This window comes from Artemia franciscana, chromosome 4, assembly GCF_032884065.1.
Source record: "Artemia franciscana chromosome 4, ASM3288406v1, whole genome shotgun sequence".
Lineage (NCBI taxonomy): Eukaryota > Metazoa > Arthropoda > Branchiopoda > Anostraca > Artemiidae > Artemia > Artemia franciscana.
In genome coordinates, this window is record NC_088866.1 from 40091149 (window position 1) to 40104027 (window position 12879).

Here is a 12879-nt window from a genome sequence, read left to right on the forward strand (position 1 = left end):
AATCATAGTTGGTATAATGTAATTTTAAATCACAGGAGAAAATACCTTTTGTAGCGTCTGATATATAAGAAATTCACCTCTTTTTATTTTTTCTAGTGAAAGAATTGGCTAGGAAGGATGTACGGTATTATAAGACATTGTTGTTGTTTTTTTCGTCTCTCAGTAACGAGAACTGATACATCATACTTTGTTTTAACAAACATTAACAAATAACCTTGTAATTTTTACTGGTGAAAGAATTAGATAGGAATGATGTATGGTATTATAAGACATTGTTGCTGTGTTTTTTCGTCTCTCGGTAATGAAAACTGATATATGATACCCTGTTTTCACAAAACAATTAATCCAAATTAAGGTTGCAGATACAAATGATATTCCCCAATCTAGTAATACATGTTGTATAAACAGCCAGTATACACTAAACACTAGTATAATTAAGTTAAAAAAAAAGTTTTCTCATACCATGGTTGCCCTGTTAGATGCAACCTAATAAAGAACGAATTGTAACCCTAAAGTAACGAAAAATTTAAACACGCACTTTGAAAAACAAAACCAAAAACTATAAAGTGAAGAAGAACCACCATTTGACGCCGATACAAAAATAATAAGTATTATTTCGATAATCACATTGGTAAAAGCTTATAAAATATTTCGTAGCAATGAAGTGTAAGTAAGGAGCAGCTAGGCCAAATTTAACATTACCCATTAGAAGCCACGAGCCTTGCCTGTTTTCGAAAATAAGAGTAATACTCCAAAATTCAGCGATCTTAATGAAAATTCACACCATCAGATTTAGTATGTCAGAGAGAGGTTTCAAGCCCCCATCTGCAAAAATGAGTACTTTCGTAGTTTTGCCAGAAGAAAGATCAAACTTACGTGTTTATTTGTTTATTTTTATTCAGGGGTGACCGTATCGAGCCAATGGTCCCATAAGATCAGAAAAGGGGTCATTTGAACAGAAATTAAGAGTTCGGGTGCTCTTTTTGGAGGGAATCTTTGGATTGGAGGGAAACTAGCCCCCCTTCCATGCCCCTGTTTCTTCAAAGTCGTCTGATCAAATTCTCGAGAGAGCAGCCATGTTCAGCATGCTTGAAATGATGAATAACTATGCCTTTGGGGACGACATGACCCTCCACGTCCCAAGGAAAAAGGGCTTTAAGTGGAGAAGCTCCTTACATGTAAGTAAGGAGCGACCCAGCTCAATAGGAACTATAACTCTAAAAAACAAAATTTTGACACCAATGGATACATCAAAAGAATTGAATTTTTATGTTGATTTTAAATATTTAAGTTTCATCAAGTTTAATCCTATCCATCAAAAGTTACTAGCCTGAGAAAATTTGCCTCATTTTCAAAAAGGGAGGAAACATCCCCTAAAGGTCACATAATCTTAATGAAAATCCCACCATCAGATTCAGCGTATCAGAGAAGCTTATTTTAAAGGTTTCAAGCTCCTATCTGCACAAACGTGGAATTTTGTATTTTTGGCAGAAGAAATATCATGGATGCGTATTTATTTGTTTCGTTTTTTTCCAGGGTTGATTGTATCAACCCAGTGGTCCTGGAATTTCGCAATAGGCCTCATTCAAATCACATTATATAATTAAATTAAACTAAAGAGGCCTCATAGACTAGTGCCCTTTTTAAGTGACCAACAAATTGAAGGGCGACTAGGCCCACTACCACGAACATTTTTTCCCAAAGTCAACGGATCAAAATTCTGAGATAACCATTTATTCAGCATAGTCAAAAAATCTAATAGCTTTGTCTTAGAGGACAACTTGACCCCCACAGTCCCCAGGGGAAGGGCTGCAAGTTATAAACTTTGCCCATTGTTTTTACAGAGTTTTTGTTACTGGTAAGTATACAGATGTTTGCAGGTTTCTGGTGGGGAGGGGGATTAAGTTACGTGGTCAGATCTTTCCATGGAGAAATTTTTCATGGTGGAAGGTAGTTTCTATGAAGGGGGCGCTGCATCATTTAAAAAACGATAAGAAATGAAACTAAAAAACAAGTTTTTTCAACTGAAAGTAAGGAGTAACATTAAAAGTTAAAAATGAACAGAAATTATTACGTATGTGAGGGGGTTTGTCCCCTCATCAACACCTCGCTGCTTACACTGAAGCATTTTTAGTAATTTCAAAACATCTATTTATTCTAATGAAACAGCTTTTGTGATTCAGGGGTCATCCTTAAGGAATTAGAACAAAATTCAAACTTTAGTGTAAAATGCAAGGTATTGACAAGGGGGCAAACACCTTCATATTACGTATATGAGGAAGTTCGCCATCCCCTCAATACCTTGCTCTTTACGCTAAAGTTTGAGATTTTTTAAAATAATGGCCTATATAAGCAATGATTGTTTCTGTAAGTTATTTTCCGGCCAATCTTGGCATTTAATTTTACCTTGGACAGCTTCATAACTATGATTTTTCTGTGATAAGAAACAAAAGATATTGTATGTGTTCGGCTTGTGGTTGTTATTAAATGAATAAAAAAAGTTGTTTTCCAACAAAAGGTAAGTACTCTCTACTCTATTACTCATAACTCACTGCAGCACAAAGCCGCCTGAGGCCAACACAGCTATGCAAACTCCTCCTTCAACCTAATCTATTCAAGGCCTTCCTCTTTACACCCTCCCAGGAAGTTCTCATTTCCTTTAAATCTTTATTTATGACATCCTCCCAACCCAGACAAGGAGACCTGCTTTCCGTGTAGCCCCAGACGGTTGGCCAAAAAGTAAAATCTTTGGCAATCTGTCAACCTTCATCCGCAGAAAGTGGCCTAGCTATCTCAACCTTTCTTTCACTAAAGCCCTAGAAAGCAGGATTGAACCACATTGGAATAACAATAAAGCTTAAAACGAACATTAATTATTATGTATATCTTTGAAAGATCTTTTCTTTCATTCATTTCAGTCATTTGAGAATTGCTGAACTTGTCACTTTCATTTTCAAACAGTTCATGGTAACGAACTGTAGTAAGGAGCGACCCGGCTCAATAGTAACCAAAACTCTAAAAACCGGAATTTTGATACCAATAGTTACATCAAAAGAATCGCATTTTAATGCTGATTTTAAATATATAAGTTATATCAAGTTTAATTTTACTCATCAAAAGTTACGAGCCTGAGCAAATTTGCCCTATTTTAGGAAATAGGGGAAAAAAACCCTAAAAGTCATAGAATCTTAACGAAAATCACACCATCAGATTCAGCGTATCAGAGAACCCCACTGTACAAGTTCCAAGCTCCTATCTACAAAAATGTGGAATTATGTATTTTTTACCAGACAAATCACGGATGCGCGTTTATTTGTTTCTTTGTTTTGTTTTTTTCCTTATTCCCAGGGGTGATCGTATCGACCCAGTCGTCCTAGAATTTTGGAAGAGGGCTCATTGGAACTGAAATGAAAAGTTCTAGTGCCCTTTTTAAGTGACCAAAAAATTGGAGGGCACCTAGGCCCCCTCCCACGCTCATTATTTTTCCCAAAGTCGTCGGGTGAAAATTCTGAGATAGCCGTTTTATTCAGCATAGTCGAAAAAACCTTATACCTATGTCTTTGGGGACGACTTACTCCCCCACAGTCCCCGTGGGAGGGGCTGAGCAAATTTTGGCCAGTGTTTGCATATAGTAATGGTTATTGGGAAGTGTAGAGACGTTTTCAGGGGGAGTTTTTGGTTGGGAGGGGGGGGGTTGAGAAGAGGGGCTTATGTGGGGGAAATTTTCCATGGAGGAATTTGTCATGGGGGAAGAAGATTTCCATAAAGGGGGCGCAGCATTTTTTAGCATTATTTAAAGAAAAAATGAGACTTAAATATGTAATAAATAGTTTTTTTCAACTTGAAGTAAGTAGTAGCATTAAAACTTAAAACGAACAGAAAATATAACGCACATAAGGGGTTCACCTCCTCCTAATGCCTCACTCTTTACGCAAAAGGATTTTTAGTAATTTCAACTATTTATTCTACGGCCTTTTTGATTCAGGGGACAAAATTTAAGCTTTAATGTAAAGAGTTATTGACGAGTGGGCGAACCCTCTCATATATGTAACAAAAACATACGAATATAGAAGTTTGTTACGTAAGCTAATTCGTAAATTACGTATATCTTTTACTAATGAAAACGTTCGTAAAAACTAAAAGCTCTAGTTGCCTTTTTAAGAACCCAAGAAATTGGAGGGCAACTGGGCCTCCTCCCCCTCCTTTTTTCTCAAAATCATTCGATCAAAACTATGGGAAACCCATTTAGCCAAATAAATAAATATGCAAATTTCGCTTTAATTATTCATCTGCGGAGAGCCGAAATCAATACATGGATTAACTAAAAAACGTTCAGAAATTAAATAAAAAAAAAACAAGTTTTTTTAACTGAAGGTAAGGAGCAACATTAAAACTTAAAACGAACAAAAATTACCCTGTATATGAAAGGAGCTGCTCCCTATTCAACGCCCTTCTCTTTACGCTAAAGTTTTTACTGTTTTAAAAAATAGAGTTGAGAGAAAGAGTCAAACTTTAGTGTAAAGAGCAAGGCGTTGAATAGGGAGCTGCCCCTTTCATATACGGGGTGATTTTTGTTCGTTTTAAGTTTTAATGTCGCTCCTTACCCTCAGTTAAAAAAACTTGTTTTTTTTTATTTAATCGTAAAAAGGGTTTCGACCTCTTTGACCGTTTTGTTACTATGCCTTGCAAAATTGGTTCTGCAAATATCTCTAATGTAAATAACGTGGGAGAATCTTTCCATGGAGAAATCTCTCGTGGGGGAAAAGCTTTCTCCGTGGATGGGGAGCTGGATTTCCTGACATTATTAAAAACAATTTTTAAATTATTGAAAACAAGTTTTCTCAACTGAAAGTAAGAAGCAGCCTTAAAACTTAAAACGAACAGAAAATATTACGTATATTAGATGGGTTGCTTCTCCTCAGTAGCTCGCTCTAATGCTGAAGTTTCTTTTTCACCTTTAAAAGAGGTTATTATTCTAATTAAATAGCCTTTGTGATTCAGGAGTCTTTCTTATACAACTGAAACAAAAATCAAACTTAGGTTATTATAAGGTTATTTTAAATTTTAGTGTTTAAAATTAATATGCCAATTTCGTTTTAATTATTCACGTACGGTGAAAACAAAATAAAATCCTGTATTAAATCATAAACCTCCAGAAATTAAATGAAAAAGGTTTTTTTTTAACTGAAAGTAAGAAGCGACATTAAAACTTAAAACGAACAGAAATTATTCCGCATATGAAAGGAGCTGTCCCCTCCTCGACGCTCGCTCTTTATGCTAAAGTTTTTTATTGTTTTATAAAGTGAAGTTGTGAGAAAGAGACAAACTTTAAAAAGCGGGGCCCTTTTTATATACGGAATAATTTCTGTTCGTTTTAAGTTTTAATGTTACTCCTTACTTTCAGTTAAAAAAAACTTGTTTCTTTATATTTAATGTACATATAATGTTCGTTAATGGTAAGTATGCAGACATTTTTTGGGAGGGGGGAGTATTCTCTGCAGAGGATGATTTTAAAGGTAGGAGAATTTTTCGTGGGGAGGAAAATTTCTGGGGATGAGGTCTTCAGGGGGAATTTCACACGGGAGAAACTTTCCATGGGGGGGAGGGAGACTTCAGAGAAAATTTTCAATGGAGGAGGGGGGAAGATTCAGTATGATTTGAAAAACGATAAGAAATTAAATAAAAAGAAAGACTTTTTTTTCAAATGAAAATGCCAAGGAGAAATTTTCAGGCGAAATTGTTGGCAGGAAGTTTTTCCACGAGGAACTTTTAGTGAAAATGGGGAACTTGTCCGAGGGGAACTTCCCGGGAGTAGGGGAGGATTTTAGGGGGGGTGGAAAATTTCTGTGAAGGGATTTTTTTCGGGTGAACTCTCCATAGAGGGGGAGGGTAGATTTCCCGGTAGTACTTGTAAAACGATCAAAAATATAATAAAAAACAAGTTTATTCGATTGGTAGTATGAGGGCAATAATAAAACATAAGACAACTATAGTCCCCCTCAATATCTAATCCTTTACGCTAAAGTTTGACTTTTTGTTCAAATTTTCAAAGAAGTGACCATTTTTTATTTTTACGCAATCAGATACTTCTTTTTTTTTGGACTGGCTGATTTGACTAATTATGGAGAACTGTGTTTAGCTGACGTGAATGTAAGAATACAGTACCACTAAGCATCGGCAATGTTTCTGTTTTTACTTCTGTTTCTGTTTTTGTCTAGCCTGTTTCTGTTTGCGTTTTTCAAAAAAAAAAAACAGAACAAAAAGGGGAAATTGGTTATCTGGTTTAGACGGACCTGTTTTGTTTCTGTTCTTTTTTTTTTCATTTGTCTATTTTCCGGTTCTGTTTTTCCAGAAAAAAAAAAAAAAAAAAAAAAAATGAGAAACAGGTTCCCTCTTCTTGACAGACCTGTTTCTGCTGTATTTTTTTCTTTTATTACTTTTTTTAGTTTCTGTTTTTCTGGAAACAGAAACAGCGCCGATGCTTAGGTACCACAAACAGGTACGAACTTTTCCGAAGCCAATTTACTAATTAAAACTACTAAACAGGTATGAAGCTGCTTTCATGTTAATACAAAAAAAAATTACAAAATTTAAATATAATTATTCATTAAGCAATTTTCATGAAAAACTACAAGCATGGTGCTATTCAAGATAGTTGATGTAGTGTTTGCCAGTTTTCAGAATTATCCATCATGGCCAGTTCGTGCAGTCCAAGTACGAACGGCAGAAGAACATCCTACGAAGTTTGTCGTGTTTTGAAACAGTATTAATGATTTTCAAGTTATAAAAGGATTATCAAAGTGATCAAAGTTATCAAGCTATAAAGCTACTAAAAGGGGCTCATTTACTAATACTTCAGGATAACTATGCTGACGATTCGAAGAAAACTAATATATGAGTGAACAATGCGTTCTAAGGCTATGAAAATCAGCCAAATAATTTATTGATTTCTAAAAAACAAGAACTGGAAAAACTCCAAAAGCCGAGACAACAAAGGCCTTTTCAGAAGCTTCATTTATTCACAGTCAATGTGTTTCAACACAAGTTGAGGTGATGAAAATGAAAGCATATCTTTTGCAGTATATATATATATAAAAAAGTTTCAGAAAAAGTTAGAGATATTGATCAAGTAACAAATAGTGAGCGTATAGTCTCAAGGATATGTGACGCAATTAATCTTGAGTACAGCGGAAAATTTGAGAGAGTTGGAATCTTATAGCCTGACTGAATGGTTAAATCGACTCTTTCGAGGCTCAAATTATAAAACTTGAATATAAAATGGATGATCAAACAGTTCGTGGTAACAAACTGTAGTAAGGAGCGAACCGGCTCAATAGTAACAAAAACTCTACAAAATGGAATGTTGATACCAATAGCTACACCAAAAGAATCGTATTTTAATGCTGATTTTAAATATATAAGTTTCATCAAGTTTAGTCTTACCAATCGAAAGTTTCGAGCCCCCTGAAAGTCATAGAATCTTAACGAAAATTACACCGTCAGATTCAGCGTATCCGAGAACCCTATAGTAGAAGTTTCAAGCTCCTATCTACAAAAATGTGGAATTTTGTATTTTTTGCCAGAAGGCAGATCACGGATGCGTGTTTATTTGTTTGTTTGTTTTTTGTTTTTTTTTCCAGGGGTGATCGTATCAACCCAGTTGTCCTAAAATGTTGCGAGAGGGCTCACTAAGGGAAATGAAAAGTTCTAGTGCCCTTTTTAAGTGACCAAAAAATTGGAGGGCACCTAGGCCCCCTCCCACGCTAATTATTTTCCCAAAGTCATCAAATCGAAATTCTGAGATAGCCATTTTATTCAACGTAGTCGAAAAATCTTATAAATATGTCTTTGGGGACGACTTACTCCCCCACAGTCCCCATGGGAGAAGCTACATGTTACAAACTTTGACCAGTGCTTACATACAGTAATGGTTATTGGGAAGTGTACAGATGTTTTCAAGAGGATGTTTTGGTTGGAGGGAGGGGTTGAGAAGAGGGGGATATGCTTGGAGAGCTTTTTACTGTTTTTTACTGTTTAAAAAAGAGTTGAGAGAAAGAGTCAAACTTTAGCGTAAAGAGCGGGGCGTTGATGAGGAAGCAGTCCCTTTCATATACGAAGTAATATCTGTTCGTTTGAAGTTTTAATGTCGATCCTTACCTTCAGTTAAAAAAACTTGTTTTTTTATTTAATGTTGAGCAAGAGCGACTGCTGGATTGATTGATCCAGCACTAGAGCAGCCACAACGGACCGAGCTGATTGCGACAGTGCTGGATACAGTATTAACAAGATGAAGCTTACGATTGTTAAGAAAGATAAAGTGGTAACTGTAACCCGATCAAGACTCCAAAGATTAGACAGTCCTAAGTCAATTGGCTAGGAAGGCAGTCCTGGTCCTACTGAAGTTTGCTGATAAAGAAACTGCTCACGCTGTTGTGTCATGCGAGCTAAGGCAAAACTAGCAAAATCAACGACATGAAAAAATATCTCCCAAAAGTCAATCCTCGACGGTGCTCATGACAAACTCAGCGTTAAGAACGTATGGGCAGATCGAGGGCATATATTTGTAAGGGGACAAGCTGATACAAACCCAAAGAGATTCTCAACACCTGCAGATAGGCTTTAAGTTATTGCCCAATCGCTTGTGTATTTTTTCCTGCTTTCTTATTTTTGTTTTTTTTCTTTTCATCTATGACATTTTTTTAACCTTTTTGTATTTTTTCCTCTGAAATTGTTTCTTTAATCTGGTTTTCTTGAAGTATCCTAGTTGATACTGATCAGGCTTTGTTTCAGCACAGAGATAACCAGTTTCAAATAAAGGAACATCTTAATATTGCTGTTGGAAGTGATTAAATAAAAAAAAAAGTGATTTCAACTGAAAGTAAGGAGTAACTTACTTGTGGATATCCTGCAATATCGTTCAGATTCCTACTAGATGGCCGGGCTTCTCCAAGCTCGTAACCAGCACACATTTCAAACAAAACATGACCTAAAATAAAACTAGCAAATTATGTATATATATATATATATATATATATATATATATATATATATATATATATATATATATATATATATATATATATATATATATATATATATATATATATATATATATACACCAAAAACAAGAAGTAAGACAGTGGGAAACACAGTGTTTCGGCCATATGTCCACAGACACTCCCGTAAAATCAACGATAACTTACCACGTGAGAATTCCGATGAGCCACCAAACATAATTTACCTCCCATATATCCCAAAAATCAGTAGGAATCTTAAAAAAGTATGCACACAACATAATATGTATGTTGTATTTACCAATAATTTAAATCATAAATCTCCAAAATTCTTGTAAAGTTAAAACTCCAGTTTTCACCAAAAAGGTGTCTCTCAAATACCATTCGATTGTGGCAAATTCCATGTAGGGGAGAAACTCACCAGAATTGAGAGAAGCGCCTGCAACAGCGTAAAGCTGTTATCACCAAAGCTCTAAATTCTAATATTAGTTCTGTTTCTTTTTATTCTGCTTTAAGCAACCATGTGTTTGAAAATCCTAGCCAAAAAATACTTTTTGAAGAATCTGCCCTTATTAGCAATGACCTAGGCATAAAGCAAGTAGTTGGAGAAGCAATTGAAATCAGACTTAAGATTAATAATAATATTTCCATAAATAGGGGATTGGGAGAATATTCAGTAAATATTCTATACATAAATTGAATTAAGAAATGATCTTAGAAATTATTATAAAAAAACAATAGATATTAACACAGAACCTGTCACAAATAGACCTACAAGATCAGCAGCCAAAAAAAAAGATTAGCATTAAAAGTGTGTTTTTAAATCATTCTCTTTCATTTCAATGAATTGCCTTGTTTCATCACAATTTATTGATCATTCCTGGTTGAACTTTGCTGAGGTAAAGATGCTGGGACTGTTTTGAATAAAAAAAATCATTTTAGTTGTATTTATTGTATCCTGTTGTAAGTTTTTCTTCTTATGTATTTCTGTCTTGCCGAGGACGGTCCTTGGACATAGAGCCGAGATATTTTGTTTCCCACTGTCTTGTGAAAAGAATTCCCTATTGTTCTTCATGTTTTTGGTGTTTGTGATGGAAAGGCACTGTGGTTTTCGTCACTATTTATTTGGTTCGGTTCTTTTGGCCGAAAGAATTATTGGCTGAACGAATTATTATGTTAGGTGAACAGAATTACATAATAGCTATTTCTTTAATGGCTGGTTTTTCCTTTTAGGACGTTTATTTAAACCACATTTTATTCAATTTTCGTTGACAGCATAAGTGAAAAAATGACGTTGCCTATGGGCGCTAAAAATCTCTCCTACGCCTCTAATGTTTAAATTCGTTGGTTACTGATAATTGCTCTACTTTTTAGTTTCCCGTTCAATTAATTATGTTTCTGTGAAAAGTTAATAATAATTTTTTTTAGCCAATAGTTAATAATTTTGTTTCCCTGAGCAAACAGTAAGCTATTTGTGACAGTTAAGACTGTGAAACAGGTATATTAATTCCAAGGTCATCCCTGAGAAGGGGGGGGGGGATAAAGCTAAACAGTATAAACTACACATTTTCCGTAGTCGAAAAGTTAATATTCTCTAGTTATGTTTTCTATATTATGTCCTAGTAATGTTCTCCGATTAAATATTTATATTTTGAAATGAATAACAAAACGTTAAATAAGTAACTTCATTTAAATTTACAGCAACCGTTACAAAAAGAAAAGAAAAAAAAAACAAAAACAAGAGCCCTGAAGATCAAAATTTTGGGTAAATTTAGACGTTTTAAGAAATTAAAGAAAATAGTAAAAATAAAACTCAAAGTCAAGCTAATTATTTTAAATAACAAGTTAAAGCAATAAAAATGATTATCTTTATAAGGAATCTTTCAGCACAGAGCAAAAATTAGTAACAATATTATTTTTTTTAATCCACTTGATAGCCCCCAGGAACAAAAATATAATTTGCTATCTGCTACATCAAACGGATTTGTAATAGTAAAAGTAACACAAAGGAACACGATTTTTAAGGGTCGAGAATTAAGATAAGCGATTTACACACTTTGGTTGTGCTAAATTTGAGAAGATAGAGACATAATTTTTCTATCACTCATATAATTTACAAATTAACACACTTATTATATCAACTCATATAATTATATCACTCATATAATTTACAAATTAACTAATTAATTAGTTTTTGGTTAAATTTTGGCCCAATTTTTTTTTCAAAATGAATCTTAAGGTAGTATATTTTTAAATTATTAATTTAATAATTTAATTGTATAGTCTTAGATTTGTAGTCGTAATGATTCTTGAAACTTTCATTTTGCTTGAAACCCAAATTATTAATTCTTTTTTTAATTGTCACATGAATAATATGTTATAGAAACTTTAAGGTAAATATTGGTATTACCGGAACAATTTTTTTGGGTCATGAAACTATTGCTTATAGATGCATTTGACTTTTTGAACATCTTTTCTATCTTGCGAAACTACCGCAAACTCACCGTTATGAAGTTATTCCGGCCCAAATATTCTTGTATTTATACATATAATAATTTGAATAAAATAACTTGCTTACCATAATGCAGTCCTTGTGTATTCTCTTGGCTGGCCGCCAATGTCAGTCCATCAATCACTTCAGTCTTAAGATAACAATTATATAACTCAAGAATGATCATACGAATTAATTATTCACAAAATTTCAAATAAGCTGCTATTTACACGAAACAAGTATTTACACAATTTCAATTTCATCCTCTTCTGTGACAGAGGCCGCTTCTACCCTCCCGGACATTTCACTTAGAGCTTTGCAGCCTGGACGAAAAATGCATGTAGGAGTTTTTTCTTGTCTCCTACAGCGGAAATAAAGAAATGCAGCGCCAGGTATTGGTACAACAGCGCAACGATAGCGCAATCAATCTTACAGAAAAGACTAAAAAACAATGGAAACTGGCAGAAATATGACCAACTTTCAGTTTGAATAACTGCCATAACGGTGAGTCGGCAAGGATTTGGTACATAAAAAAGTTGTTCACGTTGATGATAACTGTGTATCTACCCTAGTTTTATGACCCCAAAAAATTGCTCTGGTAATACCAAAATTTACCAAATTTAATTACACAGAGAAAGAAATGAAAATTAATAAACCACGTTTTCATATTTTTTTTCCGAAATTCAAGATATCTAGCTACGCTAATGCTTATAATTTCACTAAATTTGTAAGAAAAGATTTACCTCGGTCTCTGCTTTATCTTTGTTGCGTACTAAGATCATTCTAAAAGTTTTGGGAATAATCTACCACCATAATTAGGTTTTTAGTAAAAAAAAAAAAAAAAAGAAAGCAGGTAAAAAAGAGTGACAAGTTTACAAAGAAAGAACATATTTTAGGAGGAGTACGAAAATAAAAATATTTGTCACTGAAAAAAGATAAAAGTTGCTTGGAAGACCCATAAAAGAAAACCAAGAGTGAACTCACCAAAACATAGAGTATCAATAGCTTCTGGATCGGCTGTTAGGAATGGTCGAACGATTGGATGAACCCGTGATGTAAAACCCAGTATACAGTTCTCAAAACCAGTAATCCTACGAAAGAGATTGATTTTTCTAAGAAACGAGGATTCTCTTTTTTTTTAATCTCTACCCTCTGTTAGATAGACCTCTAGTTGATGTTCCATTATTCCTATACAAGAACCACAGGAAATGAGTGTTGACGGAAATTGGAACATAAGATTAATATCAAGATACTAAAACTTATTTTGGAATCCTTGCGAATTTAAATTGTAATGGAAGAAAAAACATTCTTTAAGTCTAAGGATTTCAATGAATTTCCTATCAAAATGGACAAGCATTCGATAGAAGAAAATGG

At 34.2% G+C, this 12879-nt stretch overlaps 1 protein-coding gene across 1 annotated transcript in view; it reads right to left on the bottom strand.

Annotated features, from left to right (window-relative positions):
• LOC136026425 (slowpoke-binding protein-like) overlaps positions 1-12879 on the bottom strand; it is a 248277-nt gene that overhangs the window by 60578 nt on the left and 174820 nt on the right. The window contains exons 9-10 of the mRNA XM_065703005.1: positions 12490-12596; positions 8895-8986 (exon numbers count right to left, since the gene is read on the bottom strand). Of these exons, the coding sequence (XP_065559077.1) occupies positions 8895-8986; positions 12490-12596 (199 nt within the window). The remainder of the gene's footprint in view (positions 1-8894; positions 8987-12489; positions 12597-12879) is intronic.